At 33.5% G+C, this 23,286-nt stretch overlaps 1 protein-coding gene across 2 annotated transcripts in view; it reads right to left on the bottom strand.

The window, feature by feature from the left end:
* Positions 1-14,481: 14,481 nt before the first annotated feature.
* Positions 14,482-23,286, bottom strand: part of LOC149239795 (uncharacterized) — a 210,514-nt gene continuing 201,709 nt past the window's right edge. For both annotated transcript variants that reach the window (XM_089373537.1, XM_089373536.1), the window contains exons 9-10: positions 15,698-15,817; positions 14,482-15,540 (exon numbers count right to left, since the gene is read on the bottom strand). In XM_089373537.1, coding sequence (XP_089229663.1) covers positions 15,157-15,540; positions 15,698-15,817 — 504 coding nt within the window. In that variant the 3' untranslated portion in view covers positions 14,482-15,156. The remainder of the gene's footprint in view (positions 15,541-15,697; positions 15,818-23,286) is intronic.

Below are 23,286 nucleotides of genomic sequence, written 5' to 3'. Positions count from 1 at the left end.
TCTATGAAAATGTTATGTCATACGCTCATTGGGATCATGAGTGTGTTTGGTTGTGTCTAATGCAATAAATGAGTTGAACATGTTTCCTTTGGAATCCTTGTGAAGCAAGGAGAAACCATATAGATTAATATTGAATTAAAATTTCATATATTTAAATCAATGTTTACTTTATGGAAATTGATATTTCTTATGGAAAAGTTAAGGTTGTATATGAAAATGGTTATAACACTTATGTTCCATTGATTTACTAATGTGCGTATTACATGGAAGGTCAGAAGTGACCGAACTGTGAAAAAAAACATCATAACTAAAGCAATGGGAAATGAAAAACTCTAGGAAATATGGTGTTGATATGCAAGAGTAACGATAATGGTATAGTTGACAAAGTAATGCGTGGACTATGGCAGTGAACAAAAAGCACCTATAATGGTGTGTTGTTAAAAATGACCTTTACGATGGTGTAATGTTGTTGAGAATGACACCTAAAATAGTGTGAACACCAAGGATGGTGTTCCTTTAAGAGGGACATGGTTGTAACACTCCAACCTTTAATCCCACACTAATATTGTAATTAATTATGTTAATGGAATGTAAATGTTAATTTTTTAAAGAGTGAGAACAATTATAATTACATTTTCAATATAAAATTCCAAACAATTGATGAAGAGGTCGATCCTTGATATACACCATGAGAACCCTTGAGAGAGGGAAGCCAGCAAGGGGGATATGGTAATGACCCTAACCAAGGAAAATAATCCATGGCATTAAATCATTTGGTTAAGCCAAATATTTGAAATAATGTTCCCATGAAAATATCTAATGGGAAAGATGTGGTAGTTGAACTAACAAATTTTATAATTTTAAAAGTAGTTGGGGTTGTACCCAACTATCTTATACAAAGTATTGGTAGTGTACCCGTCTAGAGCCTTCTAATGGGGTATGATAGAAGCTCGTTATTTAACCATAAATTTGAAAATCAAGCACAAAATTGAAGGAAGAAGAAACCCACAAGTGGGGGAAATGGAGGAGAACCGAGATCTTTCGATGATCAACAAGTGGAGAGAATAGGAGGTTCAAATAAATTTGATCCTAGCATTAGAAATTCAATGGAAAGTGTCCAAATACTCTATAAAGTTGTGTTATAGGTACTTGTTGACCACAACATTGAAGCACTAAGAGAGGATGCCACCGAGGGGCTGATGAAGCAGCAATGTCGATCCTATATGTTGTATCCAACTAAGAGAACACATGTGGTTAAGTGTGTGCTTATACCTCATTAGGGTTTGAATGAAACTTGTTTTCTTTATGTGGATGAAGGAGAATGTCATTCATCCTTTCATCACTTGTAGATTGAAAGGGAACTACTTTTTAGGTGCCTTGTTGGGCACAAAACTATGCAATAAGAAAGGGGAGATCAATAGTGGATTGGTGGGAAATGAAGGGGCTCCCTTTTTTTTATGCAAGATGATTGAGAAACCGCATATAAAATTAGGACAAACTTTGGGCTTAATGGCATTCTGAGAGAAATTTTTTATTGTATTGATGAAGGAGAGTGGCCTTCGTGACTCCACCTTGTGGTGACTGAGAGAGAGGGCTTTCCCTCGTGGCTTCATGGTCTGGCTAGAGGGTGGCTAACTAGAAATGATAGAATACACAATTGAGCCTATATTCTGGTTAAAAGTGGCTCACACTTCATTAGTTATAGGAAACTATGCATCATGATTATGCACTTCAAGTACATAACGTAAATGCCATTAAATTAAATGGAAATTATGTTGATGAATTGTGTATGTATATGTGCTTTTATGTTAAATTTACAACTTGGTTTATGTGATATATGTTCATGGCATGAATTTTTTATTTCTAGTTATGATGGTTGTGTAATATTTACATGCCTACCTGCTAAACTTTCTAAATGTATTCATTGTGATGTTTATGTATGTCTAAAATAGGCCTTTGAGAAGAATGATAATATGGCTAAGAAGATAAGGGATAGCAACTCCCTTCAACCTCTTAAACAATTATGATGGCTGTTTGGTTGTGGAAGACTCATATTAGGTCATCACGAATGAAGCTCAATGATCTGTAAATTTCCATGGATATTCCACTCGTTAGTTTGTCACAACAAATCTAATAAATCTATACTTAAAATCTAAAATTCTACATTATTAGGGTTTATTCCTCTTTAGATTTATGGATCTATAGATTAATGTTTATTTCATATGCATGCAAATTAAATTTTATGCATAAAATATAGAACAGTGAAATAAAGACTCATGAAACCACATTTGATACAAGATATATTTTGGGAAACACTTTCGGGAGAAAACCCAACTAGAAGGTGAGGTTGCTCTACTCTCTTTCTCTTAAGAGAAAATGATTGTGAGTACAAAGAAGTAGTTCTTGTGGCTCGTGGGCTACTATAGCGCACAAATTTTCTCTGTGTGCTCTCTCCTTATCCCTCTCAGCTACTCTGCCCATCTATGGAATAAGATACACTCGAAAATAATGGAACCCCTTTTCCTCCTAGTTGCCTAGTTATAACACAACCCAATAGCCTACTAGTGGTTAGGTTTGACTCACTCAACTCTTAAGTATATTTATAATATGGACCCTTTTATAGTCTTCTTCATCGTGATCACATGGCTAGCCCCCTTTCCATGAATAATGGAGGCTAACATGGCATCCTCTCAAACTATGGGGGCCAAAATAGGAAGTTCAACTTCTAAGTGGCATACCTTTTGCATACAAACTTCTATTAAGGTGATTATTGTGTCGTTGGAAAGGAATTTGTGTGTAGAATATGAATAAAGGCATTGTGCTAAAGCATCAAAGTTTTACCCCCAAACAACATCATTTAATGCCTCAAAATTCTCCCAAAAGGTTTTAAAACCCAATTTTCCAAACTGGATCCCACCAAAAAAAATGGTCATGTCAGCGAATTCCTCCACTTTTTCCACTCTAAAAGCATCAAGATAGATGACAAACAACATAATGATCCAATCTGGATCACTTAATATACTCCATTTAGCCAAGGTAAGCTTTGAAATATATTTCTCATGAGTAGAGTGTCTAATTGATGAAGTGAATCATATACAAGAGTAAGAGCCTTGATGTTAGTGAAGACTCTTAGGAAGCAATATTCATAGAACATATAATATAAGGTGTTAAAGAGTTCACGTATGAACTTGTGAACTTATTGAAGTCTAATTAAAAGCTTTATTAAGTGTTGATGGCCTTTAGAATGAATGATAATGTTAAGTATATGTTACAATATTGAGGAGGAGGCGGGGGGGAGGGGGTGAATCAATATTTCATGCAATTAATACTTTTACTTAGGTTATACTTCTCTTTTCAATGCATATGATTCATAACTTTATTAGCAACATTATGTGAGATATGTTAATCATAAAACAAGTAAACCATAAAATGTAAGCCACATTGGTGCATTAGCACTGTAAACCAACTGAATCACTGAAAATCAAACCACTGAATACTGAAGCAAACTAATCAATGAACTAAATCAGAACCACCCATTGCACCAATATTATACCAATGCACAACCAAATCATTGTTGATACCAAGACAACCAATCCATAATGTTGTCAAGCTATACCACACCAAATTTTGTCATGAACCATGTCAAACCCTAGCTATATCAACTCAAGGAAATTTCCATCAACATCAATACAACAATATCAAGCCTTTCATAATTAACTCTTGCAACTAGATGGCAATTTCCAAGTTACACACTATACTCAATTCAACCATCAAGACATCATCGGCAAACATCAAAAAATTATTTTTCCATGCATCTCAACTGACATGAGTGATACCAACAACAACAAACTCTAAGCACCCATCATCATAGGTTCAAACACTTTCTAGGCTATGCATTTATTAATCCTTACATGTCAATTATTTGTCAATCAAGCATACATATATATGTGCATCGACACTAGTCCTTGCTTACAATGATGGAGTTGATCATAAGCTTTTGTCATAATACTAGTCACAAAACAAGTCACACAACTCTATCACAGGAATAACATTGCAACCACAAGAATATAACTACTGTCAGAGGAAGTACATTGATGTCACAAGAACCTTATCAATACTCTACCTCAACCATTCACAAGTAACTGCATAATATCAATATATAATATCACTATTAAGCCTTCCTAGAAGTTGCAACCTCTAGACATATCACATCACCATCATAAAATAGAAGATAAGAGCATCATGTAGATCAACCAAAAGAAATTCAAACAAGATCTCTCCATTCCCATTATATATGCATATTCTTCATATACTAATGAGCCATAACATATATAATTGGTTGCATAACATAAGTCCAATCAAAGACCCTTGCAAACACAAGAAAAGTCATAGAATTCTCATCATGTAGAGCAACCAAAAACAACTCAAACAAGATCTTCTCATTCCCATGATATCTGCATATTCTTCATAAACTAATGAGCAATAACATACATGATTGGTTGCATGGCATAAATCCAATCAAAGACCCCTACGAACACAAGACAAGTCATAGAATTCTGCTTCTAGCAATGGCTTTTTGCATAAACCCTTAAGGCACTTGTTTCAAGGCAATCTCAACATGTGAATCTTGGAAAATCAAATCATTTGAACCACACACATGGATCGTTGAACTATCATAGCATCAATAAGCAAATTTTATATTGAAGAATAAACGCCCAACAAAATAGACTTTGTCCCAACTTATTTATGCAACATAGATCTTACAATAATAAGTCAAATGAATGTGAACTTCCAAGATTTAAAAACAAGATAAATCATGCAATTGTAGTGAACATGGATTGCACTATCCAATTTATGGGTTTGGTTCTGAAATAAAACCTTCACTTCCTGCAAAAACCAACATAGGAGCAAATCTATGTACACAAAGGAGATTAAATAATTTTAATAAGAAACTAGCACAACCTACCAAACTATTGCACTATCTCTATCAATTGCAATTATTAAATGCTTAGAGCATTAATATATAACTCAGAAAAATTATCAATGGATTCCCCAAAAGGGCACATGAATCTGCAAGAGAAAAGCTATGTGTATATCCTTGATGAGTAGATTTTCTTTGATAATTAAAGTGTTGAATAAACAAGACAATTAACCCCAAAAAAATGACTATCGATCTCTCTCCAATTATAGTGTGGTGATCTTCAACAATTAGCAAAAACAATTGAGTAAATTCATCCCACGCATAGCCAAATTTGACCAGATAACATTAAAAATAAATAAGTTTCCGGTGCCAAACAAAACGTACAGAAATCATGGGCACTTTTCATTGGTTTTGATCAGAGAAAAAGAATGAATGTTGATTGGATGCATTATCACCTACACATTGGCCATATCACATACATGAACTATATGATCCTGCAAACAAGATATCAAATTAACTGATGACAAAAGAAACAAAGTTTCTCTCTACATTTTCAGATTGAATTTTCAATGCCAGACTCTTAGTCATGCATATTTCCCAAATTAGATCAACCTTACCAAAACAAATTCCTTTGATCTTTAGAACCTGATCCCTCAAATCACATTGTGCTGGTGCAAATATATTTCAAAACAATGCTTCACTTAAAAATAATTGCACCCTTCAATACTCAAGATCAATCATATTTTATAGCTTTTCATTCTTTATCACTATTGCAGGCAAAAAATAGGTATTGTCTTTCTGGGTTGTTTATAGTTTTAATAGCACAACCTTGGGTCCATGGTTAGATCAACTTTTGAATAATTTAATATTAATATTTATTAAATGTTTTAGTTTTAATAGTAAAACCTTGGGTCTATGGTCTAACTAACTTTTGAATAATTTAATATTAACATTTACTAAATGGACCATAATCATATAACCAATTTATTTTCGAGATATGTAACTTTAATGATCATTTTACTTCAACCACAACCACAATTATGAAGAATTTTTGGTCCAAATAGTTTCTTTCCAAACGTAAACTATTGGCACAAACTAGTGGCATTTGACCATTTGGTTGAGAAGTGTTAATAAATTTTTATTTATTTGGTCTATATTTAGTTTCTTTCTAACCATAAACTTCAACCATCCATGACCAATTCCAAGAATATTTTTTTATTTACCAAATGTAAAAATAATTTTACCACCGAAGATTAGGTCCAATAACACGAGTAAAATATTGAAAATATTTGTTAGTGACTTATAATGACCAATTCTAATTAGCTCCATGAATTTTTTTTGTTTTGGATTTTACCATTTACAAAAGGTAAATTATTACTTTTACTTCACCTATGAATGACCAAACCAACTTTGCAACCATAATAAAATATCTCCACGAATGTTCATCCACCATAAATAAAATATTTAACAATAATGACTAAAGAGAAATTTGTAACCATTCGGTCCAAAACTAGTTTGTAACACTTCATTAATTATTTTTACTTCAACCTCTTAAATATTTGGACCACACACCTTGTAAAATGAACAAATTAGCATAGCACCATTGGGCCACTTCATAACCAATTAACCAACTTCACATGGACCATCATTAATGAATTAACCATTTGACCATCACATTACCCAATTGAGTTATGCCCTTATACTATTTTTGTGATAACTATGGAGTTCTTGTGAATGTAGCTTTGTTTCCATCAAGGCAATATAGAGCCATAATGCCAACAGTATGCGTATTGGGGTCCTTGTGTGTAAGGGTAGCTAAATGGCATCCATGTTTTGGGATAAGAAGACTTGGAGTTTTTCTTATGTTTGGGCCTTAAAAGGATTTATGTTCCTTGTGAAAATATACCATGATGTTGGCCTATAGTGAATATTGTATTGGGTAAGAAACCTTGTGATTTTGTGATTAAGATAAGTAAGAGGTTTCACTCACTTCAGCAAATTGTGCACGAGCAGTCTCATTTAGAACCCTGTACTTGAAGCTTGGTTATGGATGGAAATTGGAAATGATGTGCATGTCTCCACAAGTTCGGAAGGCCTCAGTTCCCTTAAAGGGATTATGTGCAAGGTAATTTCCATGTTAGAATTGAAATTGTTCAAAGGAGGCATCATATTCTACCTTTGGGAAAACCTACAAAATATTGTGAAATTAAGGGTTTGAAGTATCTACATAGCCACTAGTCCCATGGGCCAGGAAGGAATGTGACCATGGGCCTAATCTAAAAGGGGATAAAGTACAAAAGGTTAAGTCTTAAGTGGATGTCCCAGATATCTGGAAATCCTTGACCTTTGTTAATGTGGAATTCCAAAAGGAAGTGGATGCTTTCGATATTTGAACATCAAGATATTCGGACATGATGGCGCCAAATCTACCTTGACACCAATTTCATGAATCCACTCCATACACATATGTGCATTTACATTCATTTCACAACATTTCTTGAAGCATTCACCATGCACACTAAATATAAAAATATAATTCATGAGCACCCAATAGCTTTCTTTCGATTAATCACATTGAATAATTATTCTTCATAAAATAATACCACTCTCCACCATTGAACACATGTAGTAAATTTAATTTTAGTAAACCTTCAATAAGATTTCTCTACCCAATTCACATACATAGGCACTTAATTCCACCAATTCCAAATTTTAAGAATTCTTCAATGGTCGTGCACATGGACACTTCATACACAAAATATATGAAACTTCATTTCATTAACAAAACCTGTACATACAAAAATACTCAAAAACATTTGTTTTTCTCTATGAGCCTGATTGCACATTCATTTGCCCATTAGTTCTCATTGCCCGTAGGCTTACAATAAGTAGAATTAAGAAATGCAATAACTTTTCTAAATCCTAAAAGAACTACATAAATCACCCATATATCAATCCATAAATCAAAGTTTCCTAAATCCTAAAATCACTCCATAAATCATATTTTTCTAAATTCTAAAGTCACTCAATCTATCCCTAGAATCTCTCATGCTTTTCTATTTTGTCTAATCTCTTTCCATAGTTGTTTTATAAATAAAGAAATTAAATTTATTTACAATAAGGAAATAAAATTCATTTTCCATGTTGAAACCCGGTTTGGAACTCTGTCTCCAAAAAGCTTGATGACATGGAAGCTCTAATGCTCCTGCATCAGGACATCTTAAACATTTTATAAGTATGGAAATTGGGTGGATGGTGGATGTTTGGATATCTAGATATCCATAACCTTTCCATAACCCCTACCTTTGAAAAGATAGATGTCAGCAAGGTAGAACATGTGAAGCCATGTAAAATGAACCTCGTGGAACCTTATGTGTGATGTTGCAACAAATGTGGCTATTAGTGTCACTTCTTATTTGGCACGTTGATGTGGCTAGGTGGACAAGCTTAGATGGCATGGAATGTTGATGTGATGTGCTAACATGGCACAAAAGTATCTAATCATTGTTGTGGCAGTTGGCTTTGCATTCATTGTGACATATGACCATGGAGACCATGGGTCCAAAATCTGGAACTTTGGAAAAATGGACCTTTTATATTTTTCTAGATCTGTAGGTTCCAAATATTCGGAAGAGTGGAAGTTTTAACCGCATTGATTGCACTGATGTGGCACAACGACAATGCGGCATGTTTTCCTAATAGTGTTAAGGTGGATACTAGGTGGTAAATAACACAACATGATGTCGTGAGATCTCCAAAAGTGGAGGATCTGGGAATCCAAAAATCCAACTTTTTATTTAAAAGGATTCTTTTTAGACTTCTGGATAAACAAGTTCCAGATATCTGAAAACCCATATATTTAGTTTCGCCTCTTTCATTTAAGTGCATTTTATGAAACATCCATATTGTGGATGTTCTAAATACCTGAAGGTCCACATATCCAAAGTTTGACTAGATTGACCTAGTACCTTGCCCTGATACAAATGAACCCAAAAAAAGTCAATAATCTAGGAATTTGGAAGAATAGAAACCGAAATTCAAATGTTGACCTAGTAGGCCACATGTTTAGCTTGCAAGTGTGGTGCAACTTAATGGTGACATGTTCGCACAAGGCTACATGTCAACCATGTTGAAAAATATAACTAGGTTCGGTCTTCATAACTATCATCATACTTGTATCATTATGTATTCCATGAAAAAGCAAAAAGAAGAAAATGAAAATTTATTATTATTATTATTATTATAGTCAAAGCATGTTCTTCATGCTTCTTGGGTTTATTGAAGTCAAAAGAAAATTTGGTAAGAGTCAAAGTCCCATTTGGAATATTTGTAAAGAAAGAAAAAATGTATTGAGTCAAAGAGAGTCATTTGTCCCCACAAGACCAAGTGGGCCCTACTAGGACAAGTCGGCCCAGAAAGGGACCTATTCGGCCTCCTGTATGTGTATATATAAAGAGAAGTTTGACCTCATTGTAGCACCAATTCACAACTTCAATTTTTGTGCAAGAAGATAAGTGAAAGACAAAGGAGAAAGAACAAGAATCAAAGGAGGAGTCAAGGTCAAAGCAGAGTAAATCACACTATTCTATCCTAAATTATGCCACACATGCAAACTTTCATACCGTTGCAGGGGCCAAAAATTTCAAGAATAATTGCAGGGTCGAAAATTAAAGGTTTGACTAAATTTGAATAGCATTGACCATTGTTGACTTGGTTGGATTGGACTTTCTTGAGGAATTTTTTGAGAGGGGTGACTTGGGTCTTATGGGAAGTCTTGGCCTTGGTTTTGGGTCTTGGATTTCTCACTTTGATATGATTCTATAAGAAGAGAAGTTGGTTGGTTTTCCCCCTTGTGGGGTTTTTCCATGGCTTGGAGCCTATATCTTGTGTTCTTTGTCATTTGCGATCTTCATGTTTTACTTTTTGGTAATTGACAATTGTTTGACGAAGAGAACATAATAGTAACAAATAAGAAGCCAATAAATATTCACAAGAAATTATCAAGTAAGCGAAACCAACCCTAATTTGTTAGCCTATTGGTCTCTCAACAAACCACATTTGATCACATGACATGGGCACAATACTAACATGTGTCGAACATGTGTCAATGTTATGACTACTAAGATCTCATATATCAGTGAAACTTCTAAGAGCCATAATTTTGTGTCTTGAGCTCAGAATTTGATGAAATTTATATCGTTGGAAAGATTTTGATGTGCAAAAGACAACGGTGGCCTTAAAAAAGATGTTTGAGATGACGAGGGGAAGAGAAATTTTGTATACCCCACTTCCATATAGTAACCTAAAAGTTTGGTCGTGAAGACCTTGTACCCTCATAAAGGGGACTAAGTGTGTTACACATCAACACACACAACCTATGTGCATGATAACACCAACCTTACATGCAATGATTTCAGGCTAATGCAACAACATATGGAAGGTAGCCCATGTGGCCATAATGTGAACCCTTCATATAAACATACTACTCATGAGATCAATCTTATGATACATGATAGTCACAAAGAAACCATGCTTGTCAATCTAGCTTGTATAGTCAACAAGTAGCATCCACACGAGTTCAGGTTCCCACCCAACTTGTTAACACAATGATGTGTCTCTGTTATTTGATATTTTTTATTATTTATAATTTCTTGCATAAACTAATATATCTTTAATAACGATGTTATTAATAATTAATTTATAATACCTAAAAAGTAATTTGGATTTTGTTTTAGCATTGTTTCATACATAGAATAACAAATTAAAGATAAAGTATTTTGAATTAAAATTATTATCTCTTAGAACTACTAACAAAATTAAATCTAAATTTTTGTATTCCCCTTTTGGTTTAAATTACCTCCATCAACCATTTTTCACAAATATGTATACAGTTTTTTATAAAATTTATACTTCCACACATTGAGCATTTATGTTATATTGTAACACTAATCATTAATAAAAACATGTTAAAGAGAAAGTATTTTGAATTACAATTATTATCTTTCCGACACCGCTAACCAAAAATAAACCTACAATATTGTATTCCCTTGTGGGCAGTGTTCCTCTATCAACCTTCTTTCACAAATGCTTGTAGAGATCTTCATGAAATTCTTAGAGTAGTTCCACACATGGACCACTTACATTAAATTCCAAGAATAGCATTTAATAAACATGGAATAATAATTCTCATTCATGAACATTATATCACCACTTAAAATTCATTCCTTTAAGATTAAATGTAGACCTATAAGTGCCCTTTGTACATGAGACAAACCACAAGTATTTTCCCAAGATGGTAGTACTTGTCTTGCGCACATAATTCTCCTTTTTATTTCTTTGATATTTTATATTTATTTTCAAATTTATTTCATTTAAAAGATGGATTTGGTATGAATTTCGGGTTGAAATGTTTATTTAAAGGAAATAACAACATATAGTAGAATTTATTACTATAAAAAACAATTACAATGGTATTTAAATAATATTGAAGGTTTATATTTTGTAGATGAATGTGAATAAACCAAATTGCATATTGGTATTACATTAGACATATTTTATTACATTGACATTTTTTAAATAACAAATTCACATCTTATTTTAGATTTTATTTGAATATTTGTTTTTAATTTTCTATATAATGTGAACTCAATTATATTAAACTAAATTGCATATTGGTATTACATTGGTCATATTTTACGAATACACTAACATTTTTAAAATAACAAAGTGACATCTTATTTTGAATTATGCATGATAGATTAAACCAAATTGCATATTGGTATTACATTGGTCATATTTTACGAATACACCCTGATATTTTTAAAATAACAAAGTGACATCTTATTTTGAATTATGCATGATAGATTATGTTTGAATATTCGTTTTTAATTTTCTAAATAATGTGAACTCAATTACATTCAAAACAGTGAAGAGTCATTTAACCATCAATCTATATTTTGTATCATTACTTTTGTATATTTTTGAATGTTTTTACTTCAACATACAAAAGAATAATTATACATAAGAGTCATTATAAATAAGTTTATGTTTTTGCATGGTTCAAAACATGCAAACTATTGGGGATTTAATATTCTATAGATAAAATTTTATTTCCATTAATCTATTTTTTGTTAATTTTAATATATACAATTTACATAACTTTTGATTCCACATTTTTAAGAAAAAAAATAACTTCAGTGAAAATAAAACAATTACATTAAAAAATAATAAATTTCCATATAATACCTCTTATAAACATATAGACCTCAATAGAGTACACTTAGTCTCACTATAGTTTCTTTTCTATACTTAAAAACTATAATGAAACAATTAAATCGCTTAATTACTTTCAACCACCTCAAAAGATATATTCTAGTTTGATATATTTTACTTATATATCTTGACGGTATTCTCATTTAAAATTATACTTTTCTCAATTTATTTCTACATATATATTGTATTTTACTTACATGGTCCAAAACTATTAACAAACAATGTGAAAAGATATGTTATCATCTCCCCTTTATGCAATTCAATTAGAATCACATTTGGATCAAGCCAGATGCAACCAAGATATGAAGAAAAAGAACTGATGCAATAATAATAAAAATAAGTAAAGGATAAATTCGTGTTTTGAATATTGTAAAAAATATTACAAGGAAACTTTCTTCTCAACATTCTAACATTTCTCTCTTTCTATATTATTCATATTTGAAGTAAATTATATTACACAAAAAAATTCTTGCAATACAAACCCACAAAGTTATAAATAAGAATTGTTAGCATAAATATCTTTTCCAAGGGAGCTAGAGTGATTAACTTTTACAATTTTACTAGTGAGATTCATTATTGATGTAAATGTCACTAAAAGCAATTAAAATCATTCTACAAAAGCACTAACAAAATAGTATACATGTTACATAATGCATAAGGGGAAAAAAATCTTTATACTAATAAAACATTGAACAAGATAACAATATAAGGGCAATGGCTTTTTCTAATGTTATTCAGGGCAATGGCTTTTTCCAATCCTTAGAATAACATTATTCAATATTCAAAAATGAGAAATGTAATTGTTATATTAGTAAAAGAGGAAATACTAAATTCGAGATATCACTGTTGTCCTATAGAACATGACATATTGTGCACATCTTCTAACCATTTTCAGCAATTACTCATCTATGGATCTTGTATGTTTGCAATCGCTAACTCAAGTTTCATGGCTTGTTCTACTATCCACGAATCTTTTATACATTTTCACGCTTTTCTCCTAGAATTTGATTATATGTAAAGTGCGTATGTCTCACAATATCCCTCTTAAATTCGATTATATGTAAAAATGAATATGCCTCACAAACACTTGCATACAAAATACAAAGCCACGACGTTAGCCAAAAACACAGAAGATGTGAGAGGGATAGTGTTCCTTTCACCTCATTCTGTGAAAACTACGAAGTGTTGACTTTCATAGTTGAAAAAATAAATCACTCGAAGATTGAACCAAAAAGAGTTCAACAAAGACAATTTTTTAGAAAGCATATGTTTTCAACAAAACAAGTCAATATTGAAGGGTCACTTTCAACGAGCTGTAATGGATACAAGGTGTCATTATCTGCAACCCTTAACTTCCATTGCAGATACTCATGTCGACAATACTTTACTGGAGACTTATTACACGTGCATCCACAAAATATAGCATAGGTGATGTTTCTTAGCCATAACAACGAAGCTTGTATGCAGAAAACTAACCAAAAAGGAACCAACTTATGTATATGTTCAGATTGAATTTTTAACAATATCCTTGCCAACAAGCTTCATAATAGGTAATGTTGTATTGAATAATTCGTTGCTCAACGATCTCTTTATATTTATCATTTTTAATGATCTTCCTCTCAGCCCCTATTGATGCTTTTGCTGATATCCTTTGAAGAACCTTACAAGCAGGCTTGAAAATTCTTTAACATTGCAGATAACCAATGTAGATAAAATGCCACACAGAATCTTACAAGTAGGCTTGCAGATACATGTTAAATTGCTCAAAGACAACTGGCTGAGGCACAGCTCAGGATCTGTCGTAGCTAGTGCTAGGCATCTCATCAAACAAACAAAGTTTCTTGACCCCGAAAAGAATAGACATTTCTAATAATATTAGAGACCCGTTGAGTAATATCTATAGTGCGTACAAGAAAATGTTCAACTTGAAAAGCAATAGAGGCCGAAACATGTGACAAGACACTATGCTTGTATTTTGACCACCATCGCAAGTCAAGAAATCCAATAAGCATGATATAATAAACGATGAATATAAACCATATCAACTATTACCAATACAACTTAAATAACCAATCACGAGAACTCATCTGATGATCAGTATCAGCTATAAAAAGTCAGTTGCTGGAAAGATATTTGAAATCTATCTCAAAAGCATAGTAAATTATCATTCTAGGGCCACATCCACAAACCCATGCGCCAGCCAGATTGCCAAATAAAATGCAGATTTCTTACCTCGTCATAATTACAACAGGCCAACAAATCAAAAAGAGCATTAAGTTACATCCCGATTCCAAATAGCCAACCTGCCACCTTTATTTATATATACCCATTTTTCAAATAACAACTCCCCAAAAACTTGTATTGAAGGCTTTGATCGTACCATCCTAATATTACAGATGCCTTCACAGTCCAAAAGCACAAGCAGCCTTTATTAAACGAGATCAACTCACTTTGGAATGTGAATGGCTAACAAAGCAAAGAATACAACAAGCTTTCTTTCCAGAATAATCCGAAGCAAATAGAATGAATTCTACAAGACTGTTTTCCGAGAGAGCTAGGACATAAGTAATGCAGCCACCTTGAAGAGATTGGTAGGGAGATAAACATCTTGATTTTTTCAAGGTATGCCTGCGTTTCCTCAACAAGCACTTTGATGAATTTTTAGGAGCTAAGCCAATGCTCAAACCAATTCAGAAATAAATGCTTTCATATAACGGCTTCTTTGTCTCCATTTACCATCCAGGGATTGACCATAAATTTAATTAGAAGAACCAGTTTCTTTTGCTAAGAGATTTATTGCATATTGGGATTGGTCAAGGAATCAATCTTTGAAACTGTGTTTTCAACCAATTCTACGTTCAAGAGGCTTGTATTCTCATTCAAAATGCATCTTGACAATGGCCCATTCTTCACATTTGATGTCTTAGTCCTCCCTTCGATGATTGTGTTCACAGATACTCCTTTCAATCTGTGTCTCCAACTTTACAGCCATTTTTTAACACACTGTTTCTATGACCCATCATAGAAACAACTTCACAATCCTTACAAACACACTCTCTGCAACTCACAATTCTGTAGCTTTTCAAGCCATGATTGTTCCATTGTTTATAACAATGGAAACAGAAAATTTTCTTGCATTTTTTACAGTGTAACAATTTCTCATCTGACTTGCAAAGGAAACAAGACATCAGCCCTAACTTTTTCTGCAAGGTAAAAAGTTTCAACTCTGCAACTTCCTGAAAAACTGTAAGCAACTGAGCTTTGATCCTTTCTCGTCTAATCACAAGTTCTGCTATTGAACGAACAGACTCCAGCTCTCTTTGCAGCCCGGTCAATTTTTCCATTAGCTGTTAACCATCATACAAATTTTCACATTAGCAATAGGAAATGGTTGCGTATATAGTAATATACTATTCTATCTCTAGATTACAGACAAAAAAGAGACTCAGATAATAGAGTAGTTAAAATTCTCAAACAAAAACCAGCTAGAACATGGCATTCCACCTCAAAGTCAGCAGTATGAGATCCAGCCAATAAACCCGATTCATCGTCTTTCGACCCAAAAGATGCCCCAATACCAGTCGAGTCTTGGTTGAAAATTCCATGACTCTTTACTGCCTGTTCCTGTAAAAATTCCCATAAAAAACATTCGTCACTCCTTTAAGAATCAGCATATATTATTTCTTCTAGACATATGATGAACATACAGCAACAAGTTCCAACAAGCAATGTAATTGGGCATAAATCAAACCCGTTGCCTGCAGCTTATCAAACATGGTAAATAATAGATTTTAACACCAAAATGCCTATGAACCATTAAAGCTCAGATACAGGATAACTTTGTCAGTTCAAATATCTCTGTACATTGGATGGTGGCTGGGCCCACAGATATCTATCTTGGGCCTAAGCCATTATCCATGTGCAATTTAACATGTATCTGCAACCCATTATCCATGTGAAATACAGCTGAAGATGTTCGCCAACCATGAAAGGACCAATACTACGTTTCAGATTAGTAAACACTTTAAAGTGATATAATTAATAAATAAAATAAAAATAACTTTTCATCCATCATTTGTGTAAAAAAATAAACCTCACATACATGTGTCAGATAGTTTTACCCAAGCCAATAAATGACACCTATGATTCTCTTTTAGTTCAGATGGAAAAGTATTCCTTTTCAGAATGTACGTTCATTGACTCTCTTCAAATTAATCAACTTAAATATAAAGTGGCTGAGCACGAAATTATATAGGACTATTATCCTTTGCGGCTAAGATAAAATTGGATTTTACTAAAAGGACAAATATATTATAGCCAGCAGCTTAAACTAATTATTTTAGTTGTTGACATACATAGAAGAGCCATACTCTATTCGTTCCACAAATTGGCACTTTTCTAGACAATTAAGATAACAGGAACGGAAACCCACATTTTTATCCTAAAATCTAGCAAGAATCATTTTGGATTTGATGGAATTTCATATATCAGGTGTTAATATTGCACAATCCAGTTACAGTAAAGGTAATAAAAAATGTTGAATACATTTCTGCTTTAAAAACCTCAATTTCATCAAAATCCAAAATTACAATTTGGCAAAAAAATTCTGACCAGATTCTAAGTGATGGCAAAACTGGAAAACTTCAAAAACATGTAATGTTTAGCCTTCTTCCATAGAAAAGAAAGAAACTAGGTGATGCTATTGATTAGAAGGCAAGATGTGCATGAAGATACCCTTAAGTCTCTGGGACATGTTGGCCATGCACATGTCAACAATCCAGGAAGCAGGGTATATAGCACAGCAGACAAAAAAAATTAAGTCAATTTCATCATTGTAATCCCAAATTCTGCAAAATTATTGTAAATGATTCTGGTATGATTATTAAGCCATGTAACAACACCTAGGTAAGTCTATAATTCTTCTTGAAGGTTTTCATCCTAGGGGGTCTTTGATCCTCAACAAATTATCTATGTTTCTAAACTCAGATAATTGGCAGAGTTTTTCTCCCAGATATACCCCAAAGCTAGGGTGAAACCCATTTGAGGAGGCCTTAGGTGAGTCATAGTGTTTATCGAGTCTATGTATTTTTCATACTAGATTCCTCATAATCAGAACACCATTACCAAAGTATTTTTGCATACACCTAGAGGGCGAAAAATAATTAATCCCCATTTGAATCTTTTATTTTAATTTCTGGCAAAAAAATTAAATTAGCTAGAAAATTATCCAAAATAATAAAATGAAGGGAAAATTAATTACCCTCCATGTGGAAAATTCATCTAGATAATTTGAGCCTATTTTCAAAAGAAAAATTCAAGTCAAAAATAAAATGCCTTATTCCCTAGGCAGAAGGACCCAGTCCAGAAATCCATTGGGGCAGAAAAGACTATTTTCCTAGCAGTTAGAATTTTATGGACCAAAAAGAGAATTATTTTCCACAAGTAATGATAATTCTATTTTTTGGAAGTCCTCTATGGTCCAGAACTCAAAGTTTGAATCCTCCAACACAGTAAAGAAGGCCGAAATATTTTGGAGATTTGTGCCAGCTAATCAAGGGTTCAAACTTTTTTCCTCCAGGATCAAGCCATGGATCTATGCATCTAGCCGATTTTCCACTTGGAGGAGTTGATCCCTCTCATTTTTTCTATATAATAAAGCTTTCAAGCTCTTCATTGTAACTTCAACTATGTTGAAAATCTTTTGTACTAAGCTAAGCTCTGCTAGAATTTTCCGCATTAAGAAAGACTTTGAGGTTTCAATTCGAAGTATCTTCTCGCTTGATGATTCATGGTATGTGTTGAATTAAATTTAATGCTCTAATTGTTTAAACTAAAGACTATTGTTCCATAGCAAGTTGTTGGAATACCTATTAGCACAAGTATCTTGCTTGACGTACTAGGTTAGAGTAAGCAGATTGAATCTAGCAAATCTAGCAAATATCTCTAGGTATCTAGACTTCTTATGCGAATCAAACCCCTCTAGGACTAATAATCTATCTTATGTGTAGAGATCTTCAGATATTCAGCCCTTGGGTATGACCCAAGTACATGGACTTCAAGATGATTGCATTTTGTTTGGAGTTTGGACCCTGAGCTTATCTAACGAATTTGTTTTGCAGAATTTGGTAGCAAGTTGTTGGATTATCTATTAGCATAGGTATCTTGCTTGAAGTACTAGGTTAGAGTAAGCATATTGAATCTGGCAGATCTAGCAAGTATCTCTAGGTCTCTAGACTTCTTATGTGAATCAAGCCCCTCTAGGACTAATAATCTATCTTATGTGTAGATATCTTCAAATATTCAACCCTTGGATATGACCCAACTACATGGACTTCAGGATGATTGAATTTTGTTTGGACCCTGAGCTTATCTAACGAATTTGTTTTGCAGAGTTTGGGTTTGTGCAATAAAATTAAGATTATTTTCATCAAATTATCTTGCAAAAATTGTTTTTGGGCTATTAATGAATTATTTGCTAATTGGGGCCTATTTTCCCTTGTAAATTATTGTAGATAATTTGTAAATTATTTCTAACCCTTGTAAATTATTTTTCTCGTTTGTAAATAATAAATTTTGGGGGTTTTATTTTAGATTCTTGTAGATTTTGTCTTGTGCTCTATTTATTCATCTTACAGGTGCTAACAGACAAATTTTTCAAAGACAAATTCAAGTGTGAAAGTCCTTGCCCTCACTTAGCCTAGACGTTTAGGGTTTAGAGAGGCTTTAGGCCTAAAGAGGAGTTGTCCAGCCCAAAGAAGCATGTCGTTCAACCTATAAGGGTTGATCTAGGGTCTAGAGACCAAGATCTGCAAGACCCAAGAGATAATTTTGCAATTTCAGCCTCCTTGAGGAAGTCGCTAGCCCTAGACAGTTTTTCTACAAGTACAACCAGGATTTTCTTCAACAACTATTTTCTGAAATTGTTTTCAGGTGGATCCTCGAAGTCGAAGGCATTATTTGGGCATTTTTCAAGATTTGCAGGCTAATTTGGCCTAGCTACAAGGTTTTGAGGGCCAAAAACCTTAGTCACAACCTCTTGGAGACCTTTCTTGGCAAGATGCAGCCCTAATTAGGCCTCCAAGGCCTAGTCGCATCCCTAAAGGAGCTTATTTTCCTCTTTGCAAGAGATTTTTAAGGCTAACTCTTTGATTTGCAGGCTTGAAACAATTTTTGGCAATGGCTTGTAGTGATTTCTCATTGTATTTTTGTCATCTAGTGGAATAATCTTGGTTTTGCAAGACTCCCATCCATTGAAGAAGGGTTTCAAGGGCTAAAAATTCATTTTCCACATCATTTTAGCCTTTGGAGGCCTAGCCACTAGCATTAGAGGGGCTTCTAGCCCTTGTCGCTAGCTCTAAGAGGGTTGGTTCATCATCTATTGGGGTTTTGAATCTAATTCATTTGTGTTGTGCAGGTCTTTGGAGGGACAATCACTAAGTTTCAAGGCCATTCCTCACTTGTTTGCGGCCAAATTTTGCCATTTTGCCTTAGCCACAACCTTGGAAGGCTTTCTCTAGCTTGGTCGTGAGGTTTTTGGTGGTTGATCCATCATATTTCAGACTTACATTAAACCTACCTTAATGTTGTCGTCGGGTCCACAACGCGTATATCGCAATCGGGGGTTTAGGGTGATGGCACATAGCCGAATAGCCGATTATCACATCACCAATATATATATATATATATATATATATATATATATATATATATATATATATATATATATATATATATGCGCCTATATACATTGCAATTACCACGGATGCGATATAACAATAGGGTGCGATATAATAAGACCATTAGGTCCGCATACATTATCGCAATCAGAGGTTTCGGGGGTGACACTTAATAGAACCCACCGATATAATATACTGCTCCACCTCCGATATATATATTGCTCCACTTCGTTAACTTTGTTTATATATTGCTCTGCTATTTCCTTTCTATCGATTCTATGTGGCTCCTCCAATATTATATACTGCTTCGTTGCAATACTTCTCCGTTTCCTCCGCTCTTCCTCTATGCTCCTCTAATCGATCTTCCATTGGATTCCGAACCTTTGGCATATATTACTTCGATAGCTCCCGATAGCTGTTAAATGCATGCATATATATGTCTGTGCTCCGATATGCTCTCTGATGGCTCTATTTACGTCCTCTATTTGCTCTGTTCTTCTTTGGCATATATATATGCTCTGTTCTGCTTGCTTTGTTTGCTCCTGTAGCTCCGATAACTCTGTTTTGGCATATATATATATATATATATATATATATATATAGCTCCTCCTGTCGCTCCTCTTGGTTCTTCTTGGGCATGTATTACATGCAAAGCTCCTTCGATATGGCTCCTCTTGCTCCAATGTGGCTCCTCTGGCTTGGCAGTGTCTTTCAAAGACCTCCTCTTATACCTTGATGCCTTGATGGCTTCTGCCTTATCCGATATGCCTCTCTTGCTTTGATATCCTATAATATGCTTTGATATGCCTCCTTTGGTAAATCCTCTTGCTTATAGCTTGGCTATCCTGATGGCCTTGCTTCTGTCTCTTCATGGATCAGCTTGGCTTCCCCTTGGCTTCATGTCATCCTCTAGTATCTAGAATATTGCCATATTGACATCAATAACAACCTAGGTCAACACTAGGCACATACCCTTTCATGAGTAGTCATGTCTTTAGAGACATGCCTCTTCATTATTAATTGCTAGTTAATTAATTATTATTTATGTTTATTATTGTTTACATTTTATTATTTTTAATATAAATCATATTCATAACATTGCCTTCCTCTTCAAAAAGAGTTTTTCCTCAAAGCTTACTGATGAAAAGGCTTGATCTCTTTTTTTGTTTTGAATGTCTTCTCGTCTCGGAATTGTCATTTTCATTGATACAAGTTGATATGATCCTCCAAGTGATGAACAAAATTGTCGAACTGAGAAAGGATTTGACCATCCTAAATTAATCTTCTGTGGAAATTTCCAATGACTGCAAATTTGTAGTGAATTGTTATCATAGGATTGGATTCTGCAAACTTCAGTATTCCTTGGAACATAAATTTGTTGCTTTCGTTCTGAATGGTTCAAATATGTAGACTGACTTAGTCTCTGCTTTTGTGATTCGGATGTAGATAAGGAGTTCTTCTAGTTGGACATTCCCTTATCTTGTGTTGAGAAATCAATGCAAGTAGATTAGGGTTTGATTCCTCTTTTTTAATAATTACTTTTGAGTTATGTTGGTTTCTTTTACTTCTTTATTATCTTATCTTTCATCAAGCAATTACCATATTATGTGTGTATGAAGATCACAAAAACACAAGACACAAGATGTAGGAACTATGCCAGGGCAAAACCCCCTCGAAGGCAAAAACCCAGTCAAAAAATTATCTTCCTTCAATAGTATTCTTTGAGAATCTTCAACCTAGACATAGACCAAAACTTCCCTCCACAACAAGTCAGCCCTTCCAGATCTTTGACCCCTTTGCAACAGTGCTTCCACCCCAACAATGTCGACTATGCAGCAACTTAAGGCATCAAGCAGCAACTGGCAGCAACAGCACTTGGAAGACTTCGATCTCCCAAACTAGGGCACGAAAGAGAGAGAGAGTAGCACCAAATCTTTGATTTCTTCTTTCTCCTTGGACTTGACCCAACTCACACTTCCTTTAGACTTCCTTGACCCACTTCGCACTTTTCCACCTTCACTAAAGATATCAAACTTTCTTGAGATGAGATGTTCCAAATGAATCTGATCTCCTTCTATTTATAGGCTCCAAGTGAGGTCGAATTTATGTCTCTTAGACCGACTTGATCTCCTTTAGGCTGACTTGGTGTGGAGGTTACATAAATTATATTTGACTCAATAATAAACCTTTTTACATGATTTCAAAGACCAAGGAGGATCTCTTTAAATGTAAAATCACTCTATTGATTCAATATTAATCCTAGGAGTCTACAATTGGGACTTTGACTAATATAATGATGACCCAAGCATGAAACCCGTGCTTTAATAAGTCATTGATACAATAACAAAAATTATTTTCTTTATTCTTTTGACAAGTACATTACATGATGACTCAAATACATTAATGAAGACCAACCCTAGTTACATTTTCCAACATCTTGTGTGGGGCAGTTTCTTGATTTACTTCAAGTACTATTGTAGTTGAATTGGCTACTGAATCATCACTTGGAATTTCCATTGTTTAAACTACAACATCTGAATATGTTTTAACTTCTATTGGTCTCTCATCTTCTTGAGTTGTGATATTGATTAGATCAGTATTTGTTCCTTTATCTTCTACTTGGACTGTTACAATTGGAGACTTCAATAATTCTTGAGTAAGTTGTTCTAGATTGTCATTTAGTGTCTTCTTGTAACTTTTAAGCTTCTTTATTTGCGTATGAATGTTATGGTTATGTTTCCTTAAACGTAAAATCTCTTCGTTTTTTGGATTGTTGACTTTATTCTTAGTATCATCATCATCTTTTAAACTTTTGATTTGTTTTAATAAATCTATGTTTAAGGTATTTTAAGCGCAAAATTTCTTCTTCTTTCTCTAATAAATTCTCGTTGAATTTCTTCTCGAGACATTCTTTTTCATCTTTTAATTTTTTCTCTATAGTTTTGGACTTCTTGATTTTATCAAGTAATTTTTTACTATAATCTCTTAGACGCCAAATTTCATTGTTACTTTATGTTGATTCTTTAAAAAATTGATCTTTGAGGTCTTTATATTTCTTTTCCAATGATTCATTCTTTTGTTGTAGTTCTGCAAGTTCTTCCTTTAGTGTTTTCATTTGCATATGCTCATTATCTTGACATTCTTTTGTACTAAATAATCTTCCACACACTGTACAACTTATTTGCAATTTTTTTTAATATATGTATATCCAATTTCGTTTAGACAAAATGGACATTTAGTCCAAAATGTTGACTTATTTATGAAACTCATCTTTGGTTCCTTCTTGACTTATTGAAGTGTATTTTCTTGATAATCTCTTAAAGTCCATTAATGTAATGTGATTCCTTTCTGTTATTCCTTGCGACTTTGAAGTTATGAAATATATATATATATATATATATATATATATATATATAT

This window comes from Pinus tabuliformis, chromosome 8, assembly GCF_031772625.1.
Source record: "Pinus tabuliformis cultivar Carrire ecotype Pingquan chromosome 8, CPIR1, whole genome shotgun sequence".
Lineage (NCBI taxonomy): Eukaryota > Viridiplantae > Streptophyta > Pinopsida > Pinales > Pinaceae > Pinus > Pinus tabuliformis.
Note: the sequence above shows the minus strand (reverse complement) of the source record. Positions and strands in the feature narration are given on the sequence as shown.